The sequence below is a fragment of the Lissotriton vulgaris genome, chromosome 5 (assembly GCF_964263255.1).
Source record: "Lissotriton vulgaris chromosome 5, aLisVul1.2, whole genome shotgun sequence".
NCBI classification, from domain to species: Eukaryota; Metazoa; Chordata; class Amphibia; order Caudata; family Salamandridae; genus Lissotriton; species Lissotriton vulgaris.
This window is the reverse complement of record NC_141693.1, coordinates 757,847,746-757,871,207: the sequence shown is the minus strand read 5'-3', so window position 1 is coordinate 757,871,207 and position 23,462 is coordinate 757,847,746. Positions and strand designations below refer to the sequence as shown.

Genomic DNA, 23,462 nt, shown 5'->3' with positions numbered 1-23,462 from the left:
CCGGAATTTATCGCTGAGATAACGTGCTATTAGCAACGTTTATCTCCAAAGCGATACATTTTCCGGCGATAGCGGCGAAATGCATGAATATTGCTGAGAATACAGCGATATTCACGCATTGGCGACAAAATGCTCTTTGCCATGTTATCCACCTCCCATTGGATAACATGGCTAAGAACTGATCTGGGCAGGTGTTATTATTTGGAGATATTCGCGCTTAGCGTGAATATTTCCATCGCTACTCCTGCCTTGCTAATAGGCGACAGCGATGTTAGCAACTGTTTTCAGTCGCTAACAGTTTGGGTACGCCCACTTTGCATGTCATTAACGATAAATATCGCTAACATGGAAAGCGGGCCCCAAACCGCTCGCTATCACCTAAAAGCTGTCGCTAACTGCTGTTAGCGACAGCTTGCTAATAGGGCGATAGAATTATCGCTGCTTAGATGAAAATTCCCTATCGCCACCCTTGACAATATGCCCCAGAGTTCCCTGAAATGTATGTGTTCCTCAGGTATATGAGTGAAATCATGGTGGGGGCTTCTACATTTATGATCTTTGACTCCTGCAATTTGGCGGAATGACACAATGAAGGGTCTACTATTTTTCTTATGGTAATAAAGTTTGCAATCTCACCATTTTGTTATGCCAGTATGATTCTAAATCTGCCTTTAACATGATTAGACTGCTTTTGGAAACAGAATTCCTCTGGCTAGCACTGCGTCTCATACAAGCATGATTCTCACAATGTATTCTCACAAATATCTTTGGAAGAGGCACTGTCTGTTCCAGTATGTTTTACTTAATAGCAAAATAGTGCATGATGGATGTGTGGTACCTGTTAGCGAGAGAGGTGAATGTTGTGGATGTTGTGCAAGGAGACACTCTGAAGCACGATATTCCAAAGGATGTGGCTAGTGACAAAGCGAGAGCTGCATTAATTGCAGGCATCCTTGGAGTTAAATGTAAAATCTCGAGCAGATCTGAGCAGTCTCCATAATGATCCAGCCCCATGAAGTAGCCCACTGGTGGGAAGGTGAGACCCTTTTCTGTTATCTTAGCTCATTGGACACACAAGCTATTTGTGCAGGTCCAGTGGTCAGGAGATATCAGCCAGAACGGCCAAATCTTATTGGTCACATCCAGTGCTGGAATTGGAAAGATTTTTACCCCTGGAACCCATAAATCGGGGTTCAAGGCGTGACAGAGGAAAGGAGGTGGAGTCACGTGGAACAGAACAAATTTGATGACAAATCTGTTCTAACTTAATTGGTCACAAACAGGCTGCATTTAAAATAAATCTTACAGGGTTAAAACACCTGCTGAAGGGGGCATTATAATAGCAGTAACAGAACTCTGTTAGTTAATGCAGTACTGGGAGGGTTCTCTGTTTTGTCCAATCCCAGTTTAGACTCACAAAATAGCATAGAGAATTATTTAATGTGCCTGCTGCAAAGTACACTTAGTAACATGCAGATTACAGATGTGTATTTCATTTTATTTAGAGAGATAAATAGGCTACTGCATTTGACACTGAGATCATGTTGTTAGTTCCAGTTCAAAAGTTGCATTCCTTCTAATATAGAAGAATGGTCTATTTACCGGCATCAAAGACCTGCATGCAAACTGTAAGTCATGCCTGGGTTTAGAGCCTTATTGTTTTTTTCTCATTCTGTTGTTATTCTAAGATTGCAAAGAATGGCTCATCGGGAACTAATAAAGCCTTGTCAGTACAATCAACCCCAATCACTCCGTTGTGTTGGATACCCCAACTTTGTGTTTCTCCTAACCGTTCACTCTAAACATATAATTTCTCCAAGTAAGGACAATGTTGGATTCCTGCCCCTTACAACCCTCATTGTCTTAAGCAATATTTCCTGAACATGGATGTACACACTTGTAGGATTTATTGTGTCTGTGTGTGATGAAAAGCACTCAGATATCCAAGACTAGGATGAGTAGAGGTATAAAAGAACTGAATAAAAAATCAATTAGCAGGTGCCATTAAAATCATTATTGGCGTAATTACTCACAACACGCAGATAAATATTGCGGGCCCGATTCACAGAAGTAATCTGAGACAAAATCCTAAACTTAATACTTTTGGTATTCACAGAAGGCATTTAGTAGTAGTAAAGTCAGTATTTTGTCTTAAGTCTGTCTGAAGTCTATCTTAAGTCTGTCTAAAGTCTGTCTTAAGTCTGTCTTAAGACTAACCTAAGTTTGTCTTAAGTCTGTCTTAAGTCAAACCTAAGACAAAATCCTAACTTCACAACTACTAAATGCCTTCTATGAATACCAAAAGTAGTAACTTTAGGATTTTGTCTCAGATTAGTTCTGTGAATCGCCCCCTAGATTCTTAGAGTGAATGCATATCTCTGACATTGGGGTGGGGGGAGGTGGGGTTGAACAAAGTTAAAATCCTAACTCCAAGTCATAGTTTCTCTAAAGAACTTGTGAAGAGATAAGCTGTGTGCTTATGTTTCCTTGCATTGCATCGGCATATAGATGTTAGCTCCTGGTGATACTTGAACACAAGAATGGCTGATGGCCATTTAAATCAGGCTTTTGTGCTTCGCGGAAAGTGAAAATAAAAAAGCCCCCTAACCGCCTGCAGGTTGCTGTGCTGTATGGAGTGCAGACAACATGTGGGCGCCGCTAAATTGTATCCTGTTGTCGAGAAATGACACCAGAATAAATTCAGTACAATTTGCCGGGTCTGCTGGATCTCAGATCTGGCCCAGAAATAGATGCTGGAGCCAGGATCTTGTGTGATAACCCAACTTTCCAGCACTTCTCATATCAATTACTGATTCTGTCAGTGCTCATCCCATTATGAAAAGTGTGTTGCCAGTAAGTGGGAAATCCTTCAAGGACAATACTGGTGCTAGAGTAGTTTGAAGCGAGTACTCCATGGCACTTTCAGAAGCACTTCCCAGAGGGTTTAAACCTACCAAGGAGGAGTGCTGATACATATGGCCTGGAAAAAACAGAGTTATAGAGGCAAATGACCACCACTGTGCTGGCATTACCGGACATCGAGCGTTTCCACGGTTGGCTGGCAGGGTAGGACCCGATTTCACTGCAAGTGGGGGTGATGGAGCAAGGATTTGCACATCAGCAACTTGCTCGGATATAATCCTCTCATATAACATCGTAATAAATTACTAATATTGTTTGTATTACTACCATTATACAACATTTTACATTTACTAGAAAAGGGGGAAGCTTGCCTATGTGTCTTACTAACAAGTAACCAGAGTACAACTAAAAATGCTGCTAAGGCGGGAAAACTAACTGCGCATGCATGAACTGCATGATGTCTTAACGCTTGGAGGGAAACCTTTGCTTCTGCGCAATGACAGTCAAAATGGCCGCTTAAGAACTCACATGCTAAGCATCTGCTCTGCTGAAACTAAACTGCGTTACATACTAAGTGTAAATAGCCTTTTTAATTAAATGGGATTAGGGTAGAGATAAGTGGTATAAAGTGAAATCATTTTATTGAATCTAACATCTTGTCTTTTTTGACTTCTCTGTTAGTTTGTATTTTGGTCTTAAAGAGAGCTACGGGCTGACACCCGTGTGACACCCATGGGCCACCAATCCGCATGCGTGATAGAGACAACTCCGGAGTCATGAGCTCAAGTCTTGAAACCCAATCAAGGATACCCTTTCCAAATGTCCTGAGAATCAGCTGAACATCCTGAAGACTCAATGAACAACTGTACAAAACTGTATATATTGTTGATAATGCATTATGAACACAGGTGGGAAATAAAGCTTGGGTCGAAACAAATTAATGGGTGTGAACATAAGCCAAAGGTCTTCAGAAAAAGTATTAAACATAGCATGGTGTGATGACCATTCCCTCGATCTGTTCAATCAGAATAAAGAGTTTCATAAGGTTGAAACATTTAGGGGTGGTACATGCCATTATGGAAGTATAATTGGGGTAGTTAGTTAGATTCGGGGCTCAATCGCTGCCAGAATACCGAGAGATAGAGATGCTGTCCGATTTCTAATCGAAATACTCAAAAGAAGCAGACTTAGAATTTTCAAGCAAATAAATTTAGAAAGAAGAATGCAGAAGAATCAAGGAGATAATAGAATTAGAAAGAAGAGCGCAGAAGAATCGAGGAGGAATTAAGAATCAGAGAGGGTGAGACGCAGGCGTCAAATCCAGAAGAGGCGACTTGTCCTGTCCTAATTCTGTCCTGAACCTGTCACCTGAATTTTCTTAAGGGGCCCACAACTCTTGGCCAGAGGGGGCTGATCTTGCACCATCCCAGGTAACTATAAATCTGTGTATTGTGTGAAATCTTATTTTAATTTTTTTATTAATTAAATTTTTTTTATATTATTTTAATATCTAATTTTTTGCTCCTTTTTTTATATGGGGTAGAGATAAATATTAAGCCTGATAGATAGACTTAAAGGTTAGGGCCAGAGAAGGTTAATGCCAGAGAAGGTTAATGAAATTACTATAGGAAAGGGCTTGTCAACCAAAGGGTTGTTTACTCAAGTTTTATTTGTTGAGAAAAGCTTCCAAACAAATCTCCAAAACTAGCAAGTATCGGTGATCTCCGGCAGCAGCTGGGCAGCGTGATGTAACTGACGCGCTCGAGCCAGCCGCTGCCGGAGAATTAGAGGAATGGCCCTAGGCGAATGGGGGACGCAACGCCACCGTTGCCAAGGGCCATTCCTTGCTATGGATGCAAAGGACGCACTCGCAAGGACACTGCGAGCGAGCTCGTCCCAACAATGTGCCAAAAATACAAGAAAATTGGCCCAGAAAGGTTGAACAAAAGGCGGAGAGGAGGCTCTCCTAAAGCACATTGGCGAAGAGCGAGTGTGTACTCTCCAGGGCCGAAGAGCGAGTGCGGGCCCACCGGAGAACTCAAACTCTTTGAGGAAGGAGGGGCGGGGGTTGGGATTGCTGAAAGATAGACTTTAAGGTTAGGGCCAGAGAAGGTTAATGCCAGAGAAGGTTAATGAAATTACTATAGGAAAGGGCTTGTCAACCAAAGGGTTGTTTACTCAAGTTTTTTTGTTGAGAAAAGCTCCCAAACAAATTCCTAAAACTAGCAAGTATCGGTGATCTTCGGCAGCAGCTGGGCAGCGCGATGTAACTGACGCGCTCGAGCCAGCCGCTGCCGGAGAATTAGAGGAATGGCCCTAGGCGAACGGGGGACGCAACGCCACCGTTGCCGAGGTCCATTCCTTGCGATGGATGCAAAGGACGCGCTCGCAAGGACACTGCGAGCGAGCTCGTCCCAACAATGCGCCAAAAATACAAGGAAATTGGCCCAGAAAGGTTGAACAAAAGGCGGAGAGGAGGCTCTCCTAAAGCGCATTGGCGAAGAGCGAGTGTGTGCTCTCCAGGGCCGTAGAGCGAGAGCGGGCCCACCGGAGAACTCAAACTCGGTGAGGAAGGTGGGGCGGGGGTTGGGATTGCACTCGAAGACCGAAAATCGGAAGTCGAGGCGGGAAGAAGGGGTGTTGGCAAGCCGAGGGATCATAAAGGAAAAAGCGCCATAAAAGCGTTCACATTGAGTTTCCAATCGCTGAAGTCTAAAAGGAATCTCGAGTTCCAATCTGCTGAATGATTTGACTTTCCAGGGAGACATTCTGCCTTCAGGGAAATTTTGTGTTCTAAACAAAACATCCAGAGTTTCTTGGCTAAATTGGAGAGGTCTGCTGATCTGGTCCCCCCAAAGCGGTTGATATAGGAGACTGCGGAGATGTTGTCCATTTTCAGGCCAACTGATCTGCCCTGAAGTGACTGTTTGAAGCTAATTAGGACATATAGACCAGCCGTAAGTTTCAAAAAGTTTATATGGTGTGTGGACTCCGCCTGAGACCAAACACCACCCGTGTTTTGGTTGAGAAGGCGGGCATCCCAACCATGAAGGCTGCAGTCTGACTCCAGGACAAAATCCGGAGTTGACCCGAAGATTGCTCTCCCGTTTCATGCATCCTAATTGTCCAGCCACCAGGAGAGTTCTGACTTAGCCTATTGATCTAGGGTTACAAGGTCTCCGTACCAAAGACCAGACCTGAGGGCTTGGGCTTTTACTCTCTGGAGGGCACAGTAATTCAGTGGTCCCGTAAAGATGGCTTGAATAGAGGAAGAAAGTAAGCCCAGAAACCTGGCTAATTCCCGAAGAGTAAGAGATTGTTGTTTTAGAACAAATCTGATCTCTTTGTGAATTTTGGCGATCTTCTTGTTGGGAAGAAGAAGGAGGCATTTTGAGGTATCTACAGTGAACCCAAGGAATTCTAGAGATTTTGAGGGAGTAAGAATAGATTTTTCCCAATTTATAATGAATACGAGACTCTCTATGAGATTCATTGTGGTCTTGAGGTCTTCCAAAAGTTGAGATTGAAGTTGGGACATGATAAGGATATCGTCTAGATAGATAATTAAACAAATGCCTCTTTCTCTCAGGAGAGAGACAATAGTTCTCATAATCTTAGTGAAGCACCAAGGGGTGGATGAGAGCCCGAATTGGAGGGCCTGAAATTGAAAGAGATGATTGTCCCAGATTAATTGAAGGAAGGCCTGGTGTTCTTAGGCCATAGGGATGGTAAAATAGGCCTATTTTAGATCTAACTTGACCAGCCAGCCTCCTTGAAGGAGGAGGTCCATTTTGAAGTGTATGTAGATCAGATACTTGTTTACTTCTCGTAGGTTTATAACCGGTCTCCAACCTTTTTCCTTTTTTTGAACCAGGAAGAGAGTGCTGACAAATTTCTTTAGAGCGCATGGCACTTCTATAATAGCACCTTTCTGAAGCATAGAAGAGATTTCCTCCTTGACAATCTCTTGATGTTCTACTGAAAGAATCAAGGGGTCAGGCATGTGTGTTTGGGAGGGAAGATCTATAAAGTCTATTTTGAAACCCTGAACAGTCTCGAGAACCAACGGATCTTGAGTTAAAGATTTCCAAATGTGGTAAAAGTCTCTGAGTCTTCCCCCGACCCTGGGAGGGGAAGAAGAGAGAGGAAGACTTACTTGGAGGGTTGCTGTTGGGAGCTCCACAGGAGGAGAAAACTCTGTTTCGGGAGTTTCTGCCTCTTTGTGGATAAAACTGGTGGTTGGAAGGGTAGAATCCTTTGCCTGATGCTCCTCTGCCTCTGGAGGATGTGAAGGGCCGGTAATCGCCACGGCTGGAAGAACTGCCCCTTCTTCCAGTCTGTCCAAAAACATTACTGTTGAAGACGTGCCTCATGTTGCTCTGGGCCTTGTCTAGGGCAGTAAAGGTGGAAACGTATTTTCCTATAGATTTTATCATGTACATGCCGAAGAGGAGGCCTCTCGGGTTTTGTGAAGGTTCCTTCTCTGCAATGTCACCCAGTTTGGGATTGATTTTATTAAGGATGGTCTTTCTCCTTTCAATGTTGAGGCTAGAATTAGCGTTGCCAAGTAAGACAATGGCCCTTTGGCTCCAGCCTCTGATCAGGTTGATGTCTAGAGGGGAGTTGGAGATATAAGAGTCTTCAGCTAAGTCCAAAATCTTGGTAAGGGGGCCGAGAATTTCGAGGAGACAATCTTTGCAGTTTTTCAGAGCTCTTTCAAGGCCCTTCCTATGGTCTTTACCTAGTTTACATAAAAATGTATTAAGATCAGGGTCCAGGTTTGGGGTCTGACAGACCTTGTCTTGAATAGATGGCCTCGGACATTCAGACCTAAGAGTGTTACATGTTTCTCTCCCAAGAGAGTTTCTGAGCCATCTGGTAATAAACTTAGAAACATGGTTTTGGGGAAACCATTTGGAACTATTGGGGTGGGAGATGTTGAGGGGGGAAAACATTTCTCCGCCCAGGGAGTCGAGGATAGCATTCTTAGCGGAGGGTGGAGAGTCAAGCTCAGACTGGTTATTGAAGTCGAGATCTTCATCGTCCAAGTCAAGGACAAACTCGTCATAGGGATTATGGAAGACTTCTTCTTTATCAGAGTCAGTACCTACGTCCTCATGGGCACTATTATAATTTGTGTTGCTAGGGACACCTGTCAAGTTTGTGCCGCTACGGACACCCATCCTATTTGTGTTGCGGGGGACACCAGTATCTTTTGAGGCGCAAGGGCCTCCCAACAAGTATGAGGTGCTGGGACCTCCCAAGTCAATTGAGGTTCAACGACCTCCCATAGTGCCTTCGCAGTGTTTGGATTTCTTACTGCTCTTAGTATGTAAGAGTTGAGGATCACGAGGAGAGGTCTCATCATGATCAGCAAGAAAAGGTCTTTTAGATGACATAACCTTCTTCAGCGTGTCCATCATGCAGGACCTCATTTCTTTTTGTAGGAAGATATTAAAGGAATCATTTGTGTGATTCGGGGAACTGGTAATAGCATCGTCGGACTCCATGTCAGACACAACAGGTAATTAGAGTGAGGACAAGGTAAGTAAGGTAAGTAAATATTTATAAATCTTATTTTAATTTTTTTATTAACTTTTTTATTTTTTATTATTTTAATATCTAATTTTTTGCTCCTTTTTTTATATGGGGTAGAGATAAATATTAAGCCTGAAAGATAGACTTAAAGGTTAGGGCCAGAGATGGTTAATGCCAGAGAAGGTTAATGAAATTACTATAGGAAGGGGCTTGTCAACCAAAGGGTTGTTTACTCAAGTTTTTTGGTTGAGAAAAGCTTCCAAACAAATCCCCAAAACTAGCAAGTATCGGTGATCTCCGGCAGCAGCTAGGCAGCGCGATGTAACTGACGCGCTCGAGCCAGCTGCTGCCGTAGAATTAGAGGAATGGCCCTAGGCGAACGGGAGACGCAACGCCACCGTTGCCAAGGGCCATTCCTTGCTATGGATGCAAAGGACGCGCTCGCAAGGACACTGCGAGCTAGCTCGTCCCAACAATGCGCCGAAAATACAAAGAAATTGGCCCAGAAAGGTTGAACAAAAGGCGGAGAGGAGGCTCTCCTAAAGCGCATTGGCGAAGAGCAAGTGTGTGCTCTCCAAGGCCGAAGAGCGAGTGCTGACCCACTGGAGAACTCAAACTCAGCGAGAAATGAGTGGGGGTGGGATCGCACTCGACAACTGAAAATTGGAAGTCGAGGGGGGAAAGAAGGGGTGTTGGCAGCCGAGGGATCATAAAGGAAAAGAAGCTATAAAAGCGCCGCAAATAACAATAAGCACAAATAAGCACAAAAGGCAATTAATACAGAGAGGACGTATAAAAGTCATCTAGCAATAAAAGGCATCAAGCACAATAAAAGACATCAAGCACAATAAACAGAGAACAAGTAGAGAGCAAGGAAGAGTAATTTATCTGCTTGCGAGCCGCATTTAAAAGAGGCAGCAATGTGTTGCTCATGCCTTTTATTGAACATATGTTGTCACTGCATTCTAGAACTTTTTATTTATGATGTAAGTGCGGGTGTTTGTGACTTCATTAAAAGATTAATGCATAATGTAGCCTCCTGTCTTGTAGTGAAATTTTCTTAAGGGGCCCACAACTCTTGACTAGGGGGGCTGATCTTGCACCATCCTAGGTAACTATAAATCTGTGTATTGTGTCAATGTGCCTTTTCTCTCTGTCCTCTCTTCCTGAGGTACTTGTCATTGAAATGATAGTTTAATCTAAATAATTCGAATCTTACCTCTTCAGAATTATGGAATTAACACTGTAATTTGTTTTTGATTCTTATGGTAAAATTAAGATAAACCTTTAAAACTTATCTGAGTCTGTGGTTATTTAATGAATAAAACAGGTAAACATTTTATGGGTCTAGGGGCCCAATGTAGGTAAAATTGATTTACCGATTTTCAATTACCGAATTTTACCGATTCGGTAATTGAAAATCGGTAAATCAATGTGGTGGACATGTAGGTATTTCCAGATGTGCAAATACCGAATCTGTCACATACAGAATCGGTATTTACCATTGATTCCTATGGGCTTCAAAGCCCATAGGAATCAATGGGAAATACCGATTCTGTATTTACAGAATCGGTAAATACCGAATTTTGCAAGGGTGCAGGGGGTGTCACTTTGACACCCTCTGGCACCCCACAAATAGGCATGTGCGCCATGTGGCACACAGACATGCCCTAAGGGCATGTCTGTCTGTCACATGGCTAGGTGTGCATGCACACATCTGCATGCACACCTGAAATCGGTATTTTACCACACAATAGGATTGTGTGGTAAAATACTGATTTTGTAGGGCCTTTGGGACTCAGAAGAGTCCCACCTACATCAGAGATTTACCGAATCGGTAAAAAATACTGATTCGGTATTTTACAGAATCGGTAACTTTACCGAATCGGTAAAGTTACCAATTCTGTAAAATTGTGCCCCTACATGCCAAATCATGTATACCGGTCGGTAACGGCCGAAAATACCGATTTTCGGCCGTTACCGACGACCTACATCTGGCCCATGATTGCCAAATATAATCAACTAAAATAGATCCATTTGTAAAGTAAATGGCTTAGTATTAATTATTATCAAAAACAGAGGTCCTTAGTAAGGAAGGGGAAAGTTCAAACAATGAATATAGACTAAATAGGACTATATTTTTAAGAAATGCCCAGCCGGACACTTTAATTTCTTAATAACAATGATACAAAAAGGGAATAAAACACGGAGTGTGATGAACGTGGGACACCAGCCGATGTCCAGCTAACACACTGGGGGAACAAAAACAAGGAAAAGAAATAAGCAGGCAAAATCGGGTCATCTAACAATCAAATCATAATAAGATAATCCACAGTATACACATATGCATGTTCAATGTTTGTGTTAACTATGCATTTAGTGCATTTGTTGTCGACGACGTTTCAAACCTCACAAATTATCGGTTCATCCTCAGGACAGAAATGATTGCCTAAAGAATTAACAATTTAGCTTGAAACCACTATATATGAGTCAATATGTTATACAATAACAAGGAGAATAATCATTGGAAAAAAACAGGGGTGGGGGAGAAAAAGAAGGGAGACATAAAGAGTAAAACATGTCAGTTAATCAGTCCCTTGTCTCAATTACATAAGCAGTGCCACACTCATACCGTGCCAAGGTGTTGGGGGCGGCAGGGTGCGGTACATGCCATTTACATGCAGTGAGCTTGCGTTGGTTGAAACCAGGAAATAGCATTTACGAGGCACGAAATTCAATCAGGCTGGCAGTGGTAGGAAGGTAAGGGGGGGTGGTTGATGCGACGAGGCAGGTGTACGCAAATCGTGAAGTGCAGCTGCTTCAGACGCGGTCGGTGCATTTACAGGCACGAAGAACGTGTATTAATCAAACTGTCAATGGTGAGGGAGTGAAAGGTATCAGGTATCACTACCACGAGAAGGGGCAGTCAAAAACACAGACACGGCGTGATTGGCTGTGAGGGATTGTGAGCGGCTAGGAGTAATAGGTGCGTCAGCTTACCGGTGGGGATAAGCTGAAAGTCACTCAGCCAAAAATGGGCAATAATTCGAGTGAATTTCTATAAAAAAGAGGAAATTAGCAATTACTGGGAATTTGAGGTAATCGCCAACAGGCTGCCACCAGTGGGAGACCAAACTTACCAAAAGGTGGGGCCAGCGTAGAATGAGAGGAATCTGCAGGGGATTAAAGGGAGGTTAGCATATGGTGGCAAAACCGGTAAGGTTACAAGGCTGCTGCCGCTGTGCTTGCATGAGCTTACCGACTTATTAATTAGGCTCAAGACTGAGAGGCAAACCGGACAAATAGAAATAGCCCTAAAAGTGATCCCCAGCGGGGTTTTATCGACCAGATAATGAGTCAGTGTGGTTTATGAGCCCGAATGAGTATTTAGTGAATACTGTCCGCAGGTTGGTCTTCCGCTGGACCAGGGGTCTATTTAGTTCTGGGCACATGTTCCTGCCTGCGGTGCATAAAAATAAACAATAAAAAACAAATGGTTTACGTACCTGCCAACTCAGACAGTGCCACCATGTGACAATATCATATGTCACATGGTGGCATTACATGGTCTCCCGGTGAGGAGCCAATATCACACGGTGGCAAGGAAAATTAGCTGAATGCCACTGTAAATAGTAGTCCTCCAGCTCGTTTTCCAAGGCTTTGAACTGACAGCGTCCATTAAAGGGTGGGAAAGCACCCCAGGGCATCGGCACCAGCCTAAGCAAGCTTTTTTTGGGGGGGCGGAGGGGACTTGGGGCAGGTAGGGTTCAAAAGTGCCATGTTACTTCTCGGCACGAGGCCCTGCCCCCTTCAAGGCCCTGCCACCTCTTCCCACAGTGAGATTATTCTTCAAGTTGGCAGGTATGGGTTTATAACGCGCTTTAAAACCATTTGTTTTTGTATTTGGGATGTTCTCAGGGGCGGCTCCTCCACTAGGACAGAGGAGCTTTCTAGCAGTGCAAGAAGCAGAAACATAAAATTGTAATAGCTTTCAGTTTGGCTGCGGGCTGGTGGGGGCTGGGCTGCTCTGCGAACAGAGCAGGGGAGGAGTGGTGTGCCTGCCCACACTTGAGTGCGCAAAGAATGTTTGGTCAGCCCAAACTAGTCATGCGCACTCTGCCCTTCTCCATGCAGACGGCATTACAGCCTGCATGGAGAATATGACCTCCCATAAGCCGTGGGCTGGGTGGCATCCCGACCCCTCACAACGATGCTTGCAGCATTGTGATTGGCTTAGGGGAGGGAGCCTGGCTGCCTGCTTCCTGTTCCTGTGAACAGAGAAGATGCAGGACCCGGCCGGTAGAAAGGTAAGTTTAATTATTTTTTGTAATTATTAGATTAAGCACCCTACACAAACCCCTCCTCCCCCCACGACCCCCTGCCCCCTCATGCGTGAGCCCTGCCGGCCATGACTGCCTGCCTCCTACGGACAGAAAGATTGGCTGGCTTGTCCTCAGCAACAAAACCAGCCCCCACCAGCACGGAAACCGGCCAACACCCGGAGAACTGCTGCACTCGTTCACTGTATGGGGGCTGCTCTGGTAAAATTTGGCAGGACTGATTCTGGTGCCCAGTCAGGCCCTGCAAACCATACAAGCGATTTCAAATGCCAAATACACCCCAGTTTACTCACGAAGTAGCACAGAGAGTGTGACCCTTCAAATTGTCTTGTGCAAACAGGCCCGAGAGGACATTAAAGCAGTGAGTCCCTTATCTCTCAACAAAGGTGCATTTTGCATATTAATATGCCCTTCAAGGGGTCTGTACTAATTAAAGTCTAAAATTATTGGTACCCTGCATAAACTTGCCCAGGCAGAAATTTTGTAAGATGCCTCCAGGGTTCCCAAAAATTGGGACCAGTGAAACACTCAACACTAAAAGAACATATTACTTTGGAAATCAGTGTGTACTACCCAGACTATGACTAGAATCTAAAACGGCACAGTTCCTCTGTAGAAGATATGGGACATTTGCCTTCTTCAGAAGTGTACAGTACAGCTCTGTTTCTACTTTTGCATCTGATTGTTTTCAAGTTAGCTTGCACGGCGGATGAGTCAGCTTGGCTGTACTAGAACATAATGTGCATTTCTTGCCATTTCCCATGTTTTTCTTAATTAAAACTATAAAACGCCATTTAAGTGTGCAGTTTGTAACTCACTTAGTTGTATCAGTGCTGAATAGGCTTAAAATGAACAAAATCTAATAGGATCTGAAGTTTTTCAAAAATGCCTGAAAAAATTGCTTTCCAATAATGTTTTCACCCTTCTGTGTAGCAGTTGATATTATTTGCATTCCTGCTGCAGTTTGTATTACTAATATGGAATTGTAGAATCTTTTTAATATAGACTGGTTTTCGTGCAGACCTGGGAGTGCCATCAATCAGTTTTGTATCTATTTGTTGGTGTTTGGCTGTATAAGGTAAATAAAGAGTTTGGGCCTGATTACGAGTTTGGCAGTCACGGATGAGGCCGCCATACCAGCGCCCCGCTCAAGGACCGACAAACCTGTAGTCAGACCACCTGCCAGACTAGGAGTTATCTCCTGGTTTGGCGGGCGGTCCTTTGGCAATCCCACAGCAGTGCCTATTAAAAAGGCACCACAATCGGAATGCCAAAGCCTGTTCCTGGATGGCATGGACTGTAAAGTCCATTCCATACAGGAAAGGGGATGCATGCAGACAGGGGGGCACACCATGTGCCCCCCAGTATTCATCCAATGGCCCTGAGGCAACATGGGGCCCTTTAAGGCCTCCTAAGTTTCCTCACTGCCGCACTTCTTATGGTGGTCTCACCACCATAGAAAGTGAGGCGGTCAGGAAACTTCTAATGTGTTCGACGGTGCTCCTTAACAACGCAGTCGGAACAACATATGCATCTTAACCAAGCATTCCTTTAGCCTTCAAGCCTTTACAATGACTTGCGTTAGGAAAGTGCTGGACTTTAGAACAGTATAATTTAGTATTCCAACTCCAGTCTGCGCAACAGTAGGAAAATCGTCGGACTTTAAAGTCCAACACTACTTTATCTAAGGGACGTCTTTGTAACAACATGCCCGTTAAACCTATGCATACTTAAGACGTATTCATTTTTCCATCCCCCTTGCAAAGGCAACCCGTGGTTTGGCTGTTGTTATATTTGCTGTTTCCCATTTAATGCAACCATAAGTAGATTTGTCTGGAACAGTGGTGTGCAATGATTTTGTTGAGTGATGTGTGCTGTGGACAAGCTGATGAAAGCCATATTGCCACAAATAGGAAGCATGAAGGGTCCTGTATATGAAATACTGATTCAAAAGATGCGAGGTCCATCTGTCAAAACTAGCTGTTCTCTTAACCAGACACTCTGTGTACATGTGTGATGTTAAGCAGGGTATCTTGGGGGATGAGCAGTCAGTCCTGAAGGAGAGAAGCAAGGAAGGCATGGCAGCCAAATAGAGTGGAGCACTGCAGTTATAGAATCATCAATGGCTGATTCAGAAATCACATTATGATGTACATACTATGAATACTTAGTAGGCTCAAGCATAGGAAAGGAGCTAGAGGAAGGCTCATTTTGGGGGCGTTGATATGACCCCTTTTTTTACATTCCTGGCGTTTTACTTTATTTGTCCACTTTTTCCCCATATAAATCATGGGCAATAGATAAAATATCATCTTTTACAGAGTTCTTGGTAGCTGTAAATTTTACATTACCACAACAAGCAGGGCTGTACCGTACCCCCCTGTGGCACAGAGAGGCACACAACCCTTCAGGAACCCCCAAGTACAGTGAATATCATGTGATGACTGGGAGACTCAAGGGCCCCTCATCAGATTCTGCAGAGGGACCCCATCATTTTACTCTGTTGAGGATAAAAGAATGTTCTCCAACCGCATTGTAAAACAGAAACAAATTATCCGTTTATGGGTCATACTTGAGTCCTACTACATCAAACCTTCTGCCCCTCACGAGTGACACATATAATCTGTGTTGTGTGAATGGCTAGATGAAGAACTGGCTTTCCGACCCCTGGCTTACTGGCGCAGGTTGTGGGCAATTCCCGAACTGATCAGCTATAGACAGGGACTCCAGGAGGTGCTCTCTATGCCTAATGCAGGGAAAATTAAATGGTTGAAATTTATTGAATCAGAGCTGGAGGGTCTGGGCCTCCCGAAGTTGTGGTCTGATCCTCTATCCACTTGCCCACTTTTTCCCAAAAGGACACTAGCAAAGGTATACCATGATAGTAAATTAATGGCACTCCTACATCGTCAAAATCCCGGGTCACTAACGGAGTCATTTCTACGTATTAAGGACACCTACAGCTTTGAGCCAGTTCTAGATAAACTGTATCCTCTCTTGCTTAGGAAACTTTATCTGCAATGGAGGCACGGGTCCCTCCCACTTCGAGCACTCACAAGCAAGTGGAGAGAACAATCAGTCAGCGTGTGCCCAGCTTGTAGAATGTCCCATGAGTCTGAACTTCATATACTCTTTTTTTGCCCGGTTTACCATGAGATTCGCAAGAAATGGATAGTCCCTCTATGCAGAAACTTGGGATTCGGAGAGTGTTTGGCCGCCTTCAGAGTTCTGAAATCAGATCTGTCGGACCACATTGTTTTTGCAGTGGTCAAATATCTGGGTGCCATTTGGTTTCTGAGAAGAAAATGCCTTAAGGCTGGCCACTGACTCTAACGTACCAAGAATATGACATTTGTACTACGAAACTCTGCTTTTAACGGTCATGGATGACCCTATAAAGTATAAATTTTATCTTTTAAGCATTTTTATGGATGTTATAAATGTCTTTTATGCTGAAAAATTTACCGAAATAAAGATTTATGAAATGAAATGAAATGAATGGCTAGATTAGAGATAGTCCCCAGAAATACTGTTCTGTTTTCCTTTCTTAATTAATAATCTGGATGTTATTAATCACTGCTCAAATATCTTCCATTAAAGAGAGTGTAATGGGCCGATGACTAAGGGCTGGTTATGAGTTTGACGGTCCATGGGACCGCTTTACTCGCGGTGGAGGTGTGGTCAGGGCCTGCTGCACCAGCGGTCCGACTGCCGTATTACAAGTACCGCGGTCGGACCTCCCTAGCACAGCCACAACTGCCAGGAATCCATGATCCCTGGCCGTGGCGCAGCACTGTTGAGGTCGCAATATGCTGAGTGGTGCCTGGCAGCACTGCCAAGCATATTACTACTTTCTTCGCTGCCAGTGGTCTCGTGGAGGTTCTCAATCCATGAAACTGCTAGTGGTGAGTAAAAATGGGGGCCCTACAGGGTCCCCTCTTCGCACTGTGCACAGTGTTGCATGCAGGGGGGCACATGTTGTGCAGGAACGTGCACTGGCGGTCCCGCCGCGTTGCAGTTTAAGGCTCACTTATGAGCAGGGCTGACACACCGCCCATTTGCCAGACCACGATTTAACTTGTAATCAGGCAGGCGGTCCTGTTTGGCAGTCCTGGAGAGGGGTGCTGGTGTGGTGGCCTGCTCCAGGACCGCCAAACTCGTAATCGAGCCCTAAGAGTTTATCTTACACCACAGATCTGAAGCTGAACTGATTGCACGCGGTGCTACTCGCTTTACGGGAGCAGTTAAGCCTCCATGTGAGACTTCTGCTCTATTTGATGCATCGCTTTCGCTGTACTGGGATGCCTTCAGAGGTCTCATTGGGGACATCTTTTTCTACAGCTTCATATCTTCAGTCTCACTTGCTGACAGAACAAGAACCTGTCAGGATGTCAACTGGAAAAGGTTCACCCTAGGTCAGCCTCTGACCCCGAAGCTCCCTGGAGTTCGCCATTGTACCACAACTGTCAGCCTTCATTCTAATGTAAAACACGATTTTTACTGAGCGGTGGCACAATTTCACTGTTTTTTTGGTTCAACACTGTTTTGGCAGGCCTACTGGTGCAATATCCTCGCAACATATTTATGAGTCATTTATGATGTAATTTATTATGCTTTTTCGTCTTGGATAGTGCAAATGACAGCCATTTTTCATAGACATGTGAGCCACATTCACAGCCAGACATTTCACAGAACAGTAGAGAACACAGCGCAGATCAATGAAAGTAAATGGTCGCCTCCAGTAGCGGGAAGCAAGCAGGGTCTCAAGGTCAAACGACAGATAACCTGATACAGCAACGACTGAAAACGAAGGTTTTTTTTAATTGTAAGAAGAGCGTTTGCATCGAGAAGCACAAAATAAAACCAACAAGCACTTCTGGGAAAAATAGGACGCTTTTTCAGTCAATCAAATCAAGCAAATGTTCATGTAACAACCGAAAACACAAAGCAAGCTGCAGTGTAAAGTCTAAACCAGCATAGAATGCCACGTCACCCAAGGAATCGCAACAGCATTTTTCATGAAATTTAGTGATCCAGAGCATATTACCAGTGTAAACATTTTAAAAAAGAGCCACCTAGAAGAGGAAGGAGTGTGGGTGTGGCATGAAAGCCATTGAATGGGTAATTGCGGGTGATGGGTGTAAAGGGTTTGTCTTATCAACATCAGCAGAGCTAGAAGAAGGGTGTAGTTCATCCGCCAATTTACACACACAAACACAATCAGAATGCAGACACACGAGGGTCAGCTGTCTCTGTGTATTTCTGATGACGGTTTGATTGCTCTGCACTTTTTTTGCACTACTGTGGATCTCCGTGTGTGTTTTTTTACTACAATTTCCCAGTATTATTTGCGTAGGCCTCCGCCTCCCATTGGATCTGTGCTTGTGATGTGAAGTGTGGTGTTGCTAAGCGAGGATAATATAATTTAGATTGTATCCGAACAGAGTGCAGGCCTTCTGCAGAGTATGCGCCCAGAACACACGCCCAGAACCCGTCTTTGCCCTTCAATTGCTGCTAACATCGAGGAATGCATGAGACCGCTTAGATTAGAATCTCGGACCATCCCTACAGCCAGAGACAGCCAGGAAGTCACAGCAGCCATGGTGGGTCTGTGCTCCCTGCACACCCTCTCTCCGCTCTCATGGTGCGTGCCCTCCTCCCTGCTCCATCACCTCAGGTGAGCAGCACGGAGGTGGCACTGTGCCGGGTTCCTACCTTTCCCCCCGCGGGTCCCTGCACCAGGCTGGTGGTCTCGGTGGCAGCTGGTTTGGAGGCGGGCTGCTCCTTCTCTTCAGTGGCTGCCGTTGAAGGCTCGCTGTCCTGCGCGGGCGAGGTGGCCGTGGAGCCCTCCATCCTTCCGGGGTGTGTGCGGCACAGGTGCTGTCTTCCTCCCTCGCCGGCTCCGCACCCCTTTCCTCTCGGCAGTGTGCAGCAGCGTGTATGTGTCTCACTTGGCAGCGTACAGCATGTCCGCCTCTGCAAGCACCGCCTTTTTTCCCTCTTCCTCCCTCTAGTAAGAACGGTTATTTTTGTTCGTTTTCTGTGTGTATCTTTTGCTCTGCCGGTTTGTAATTTCTCCTCTTCTCCCTCCGCCCTCCCCTCTCCCCTCGCCCTTGTTACTTCTTGATCTGCACGGCTCTGATTTCTTTTTTAATGTCCTTCGCCTCCAGTCCGAGATGGGAAATAGAGTGATTCTGTGATGCTGCGGCCGCTGCGCCTTGCTGGCTGGGCAGAGTCACAGATAACAGAATAGAGGCGCAGAGAGAGCCACCCGGCACTCACTGCATGCGTCGGCTGCTCGTGGGAGACAAACTAAAGATAGATAATGTGCCCCGGGGAGCTCGTCTTAGCTCCTGTTCGTAGTTCGTTCGAACCAGACCCAATATTAATATAATGGAAGGAAAAACCCAGCAAGGGATGCGAGAAAATGGTTTCAGAACAGAAAGTCAGCTCTTCGCCTGGGATATATAGCCTTGCTGTTTGTCGTCACCTGACGTCACCAGAGACACAAACTTCCAGTCCTGGCTCTCAATTAACACCTAATGCATTCTGGGAGCATCAGGCTACAATGGTCTGAAGAATTAAAACAGTGAATGGAAAGGAACCACGTTCCTATTAACAGGCGCAGGACAGAAAATGATGGGGCGTTTGCAGAGAGTGACGAGTGGTCTCTGGGTCTCCCATATCTCAGCTTGAGGTCATCTTAGACCCTCGAGCCCAAAACGAGCCGAGCCTTCTTGTCACTTCTGGTTCCCACCCACATGAACTGTATGCACAAGTAATTAAAACAAATCAGTGCCAAGCAGGGGCGTAGGAGACACTCAATTTCTGGGGGGGACAAGGACAACCTTTTGGAGTTTCCAGTGACCCGATACAAATCGACCATTGTCTGAGAACCGTACACTACGTTAAACAAATACAATCACATAGGGGCATATTAGCAAGGAACCACGTTAAAATTATCGCAGTTTTAGCGACAGGAAACTGCCGCTAAAACGACGATAATGGGCTTGCTAATATGCGTTATAGAATTCCAATAGAAGCCCAGGTTAGATGTCCTGCACATCTAACCTGGGCTTCTATAGGAATTCTATAACGCATATTAGCAAGCCCATTATCGCCGTTTTAGCAGCAGTTTTCTTCCGCTAAAACGGCGATCATTTTTACGAGGTTCCTTGCTAATATGCCCCATAGTTTTGTAGTGAAACATTGATAAAGGCAGGCATGTAGTCACAGTTTGCAACTATGTTTTAATTGTTATTTATATTCACAAAGTAATTAGACCAAATGTGAAAGAACATATTTTTGAAACATACATCTTCATGCAACAAGCAAACAAAGGTGGGAAGAAAAAGGAAGAATAAACTGAATTCTCTTTGCAATATTCCTAAACCTCAAAATGCAACTGGAGTAATATTGGAGTGTATCTGAGAGAGAGTAGAAGCACACAGAGCTGTAAGAGCAGAGAAATGTCCACGTTGTAAAAGTGGTATATGTCAAATAGTAATATGAAATCCAATCTTACCAGTAAAGAGGATTTATCATTGCCATTCCAAAGAAGCAAAACATGACACAGCTTCTCTTTTCTAAATAGGAATTACAGCTCAAAAGAGTGTACAGATGAATTCCCAATGTTCATCTATGAGAGGAGTAGGCTTCACAGAAGTGAAAAACAAATGTAGGTGTTTTTCACTACAAGGACATGCAAAACTTAAATGTACATGCCCTACCTTTTAGTAACATAGCACCCAGACCTATGGGCTACCTAGGGCCTACCTTAAGGGTGACTTATGTGTAAAAAAAAGAGAAGTTTAAGGCTTGGCAAGGGGTTTTGAATACCAAGTCGACATGGCAGTAAAATTGCACACACAGGCTGCTCTGCATTGGCAGGCATGAGACATGGTTAAAGGGCTACCTGTGTGGGTAGCACAGTCAGTGATGCAGACCCACATGTAGCATTTAATTTACAGGCCCTGGGTATTTGGTATACCACTGTAATAAGATACTTGTAAGTAAATTAAATATGCTAGTTGTGTATACACCAATGTTACCATGTTTGGGGGAGAAGTACACACATTTTAGCAATGGTCAGCTGCGGTAAAGTGCTCAGAGTCCTAAGGCCAACGAAAAGAATCAGTATAAAGAGGAGGTAAGCAGGCAAAATGTTTGGGGGAAGACCACACAAGACTGACAGGTTTAATAACATGGTATAGGATTCTGTGTGCCTGAGTACTGAAGTCAGTCGGATCCCTTTTGGAAACCCCTTGTTTAGCAGTGCACAAATGAGTAGTGCATGGAATGCACTAAAGTACAAAAACTTTGTTATATGGGAGGCTCACAAAAACTATAAAATGCTCAAAACAAGCAAATATGCCTTGTGCTAGGATTATTCGAGCTAAAATATTGAGCATTTAATTGAAAGCGTGGAGACCATGCTCAAGACTATGTTTATTTACAAGTGACATTTGGAGAGTTACATATTAACAGTGAAGTAATCTTTGGAGAATAGTTATTGCTACAAAGAAAAAAGGTCAGATGGGCAGGATAACTTGGATATGGGTGGTGATGCTTCAGAAGATGAGCCGGGGTGTCCAACACCAATGACTCTGCTTCTGAGCATGTCGAAGAGGAGTCTGAAGACCCCTTACTGGAGAACTCTAGTCCCCAGGGAATATCTCTAGTGACACAGAGGGATGCCCTTGAGGTAGGACCCCCTTTGTTCCTCCTGGGGGGAACAAAGTGCTCAGGGGAGGTCCCTCCTCCGCCATTGCAATAGAGACCTCCATCTCTAGGAAGAGAGAGTATTCTTTAGAAATGGAATCCCACCTGTTCACTGTTGAGCGAGCAAAGCTCAGAATCAAGAAAGAACATTTGGCCCTAAATAAGGAAACCCTAGAAGTCCAGAGGGCTTAGAAGAATTTGGTATTAGAATCATCCCATGGTGGCAGCACTAGTGAACCTAGAGTTAGGGAACACTCCTTAGACACTAGGAACTTGAGCAGGATAGTCCCTCCTTACCAGCAGGTGATGACATTCATAAGTGGATTTCTGCTTTAGAGAGGGCCTGTGTAGTTCAGAAGGTTCCTCAGGGCCAGTGGGCAGCTATTCTGTGGCTCTCCTTTGCTAACAAAGATAGAGATAAACTCTTAACTGTGAAGGAAGAAGATGCAGACAATTACAAAGTCTTGAATAGTGCCATCATAGGTGGGTTTGGGTTAACCACTGAGCAATACAGGGTTAAGTTTAGGGACACACAAAAGGCAAACACTTAAGACTGGGTAGATTTTGTATATAGTGCTATTAAGGCTCTGGAAGGCTGGCTTCATAGAAGTAATGTGCATGATTGTGAGGGACTGTACAATTTACTTGTGAGCAAGCACATCCTTAATAATTGTCAAAATCAGCAACTGCACCAGTACATGGTGGGCTCAGATCTGACATCTCCCAAGATTTGGAAAGAAGGCAGATGAGTGGGTCCGCACCAGGGTGAAACAAAAGTCTCATGGTAGTAGTGACCAGAAGAACCAAGATTCTTCTAAGGTTCAAGAGAAAAGTGGGAAGAAATCTAAAGAAAAAAAAGAGTCTTCTGAAGGTCCTCAAAAAATCTTCCTCTGTGGGTAGGTCCAATTCATCTTCCTCCTCTAACAAGAAACCTTGGTGCTATTTGTGTAAGGAAAAAGGCCACACCAATACTGCTACTATTAATCCTAAAACTCCTAGTGCCCCTAGCAATAGCACTAGTGGTAGTAGTGCCCCCACCCCCAAAAGAATGCCTAAGAAATTCAGTGGACATTTAGCTCCAATTATGCAAAGTCCTAATTACTCCAAAGAATTCATTGTACAAACAGATGCTTCTGAGATAGGGATATGTGCAGTATTGTCACAGCTTCATTCAGAAGGTCAGGATCAACCAGTAGCTTTTATAAGCAGAAAGTTGATGCTCAGGGAGAAGCATTGGTCAGATAAGAGGGAGGCCTTTCCTGTGGCCTGGACCTTGAAGTTGAGGCCATTCCTGTTTGTCACTCACTTCATTGTTCAGATAGACCATAAGCCCCTCTTATGGCTTAAACAGATGAAGGGTGAAAACCTCAACTTTTGAGGTGGTCCATTTCTCTACAGGGGATGGACTTTTCAGTAGAACGTAGACCTGGGAGTAACCATGCCAACAAAGATGGACTTTCCAGATATTTCCACTTAGAAAATGAAGACTCAAATGGGCAAGGTTAGCCTCATGTCCTTACGTTTGGGGGTGTAGGAAAGCAGAATCTGCTTTCATGGTTACCCCCACTTTGTATCTGGTGTCAGTGTGTTTTGTCTGTAGACTGCTTGGATCCTGCTAGTCTGGACCCCAGCAACTGTGCTCTCTCCCATAAATTGGCTCTGGTAAGTACTTTGGTACAGCCACAATTGGCTACTGGTGTACCCTTATAAGTCACTAGTACATGGTACTAAGGTACTCAGGGCATAGGTACACCAGAGGCTCCCATGGGCTGCAGCATGTATTTTGCCAACTGTGGAAGTCCACTTAAACTTGAGTACAGACCTGCCATTGCAGCCTGTGTGAGATGCTGCTTGCACCTCTCACAACAGATATGTTTCCTTATGTGTGAGGTCACTGCACTCAAAATCTATAAGTCACCCCTATGATAGAAAGGGTGCTTGGTTACAAATGTGAGGGTGCCCCTGCATGAGCTGGACACCCCTACAAACCCCGGATTTGAT

General features: G+C 44.5%; 1 protein-coding gene across 1 annotated transcript in view; it reads right to left on the bottom strand.

The window, feature by feature from the left end:
- SLC2A1 (solute carrier family 2 member 1) overlaps positions 1–18,734 on the bottom strand; it is a 639,356-nt gene extending 620,622 nt beyond the window's left edge. The window contains exon 1 of the mRNA XM_086922222.1: positions 18,456–18,734. Within this exon, the coding sequence (XP_086778348.1) occupies positions 18,456–18,593 (138 nt within the window). The 5' untranslated portion in view covers positions 18,594–18,734. The remainder of the gene's footprint in view (positions 1–18,455) is intronic.
- Between the last annotated feature and the right edge of the window lie 4,728 nt (positions 18,735–23,462).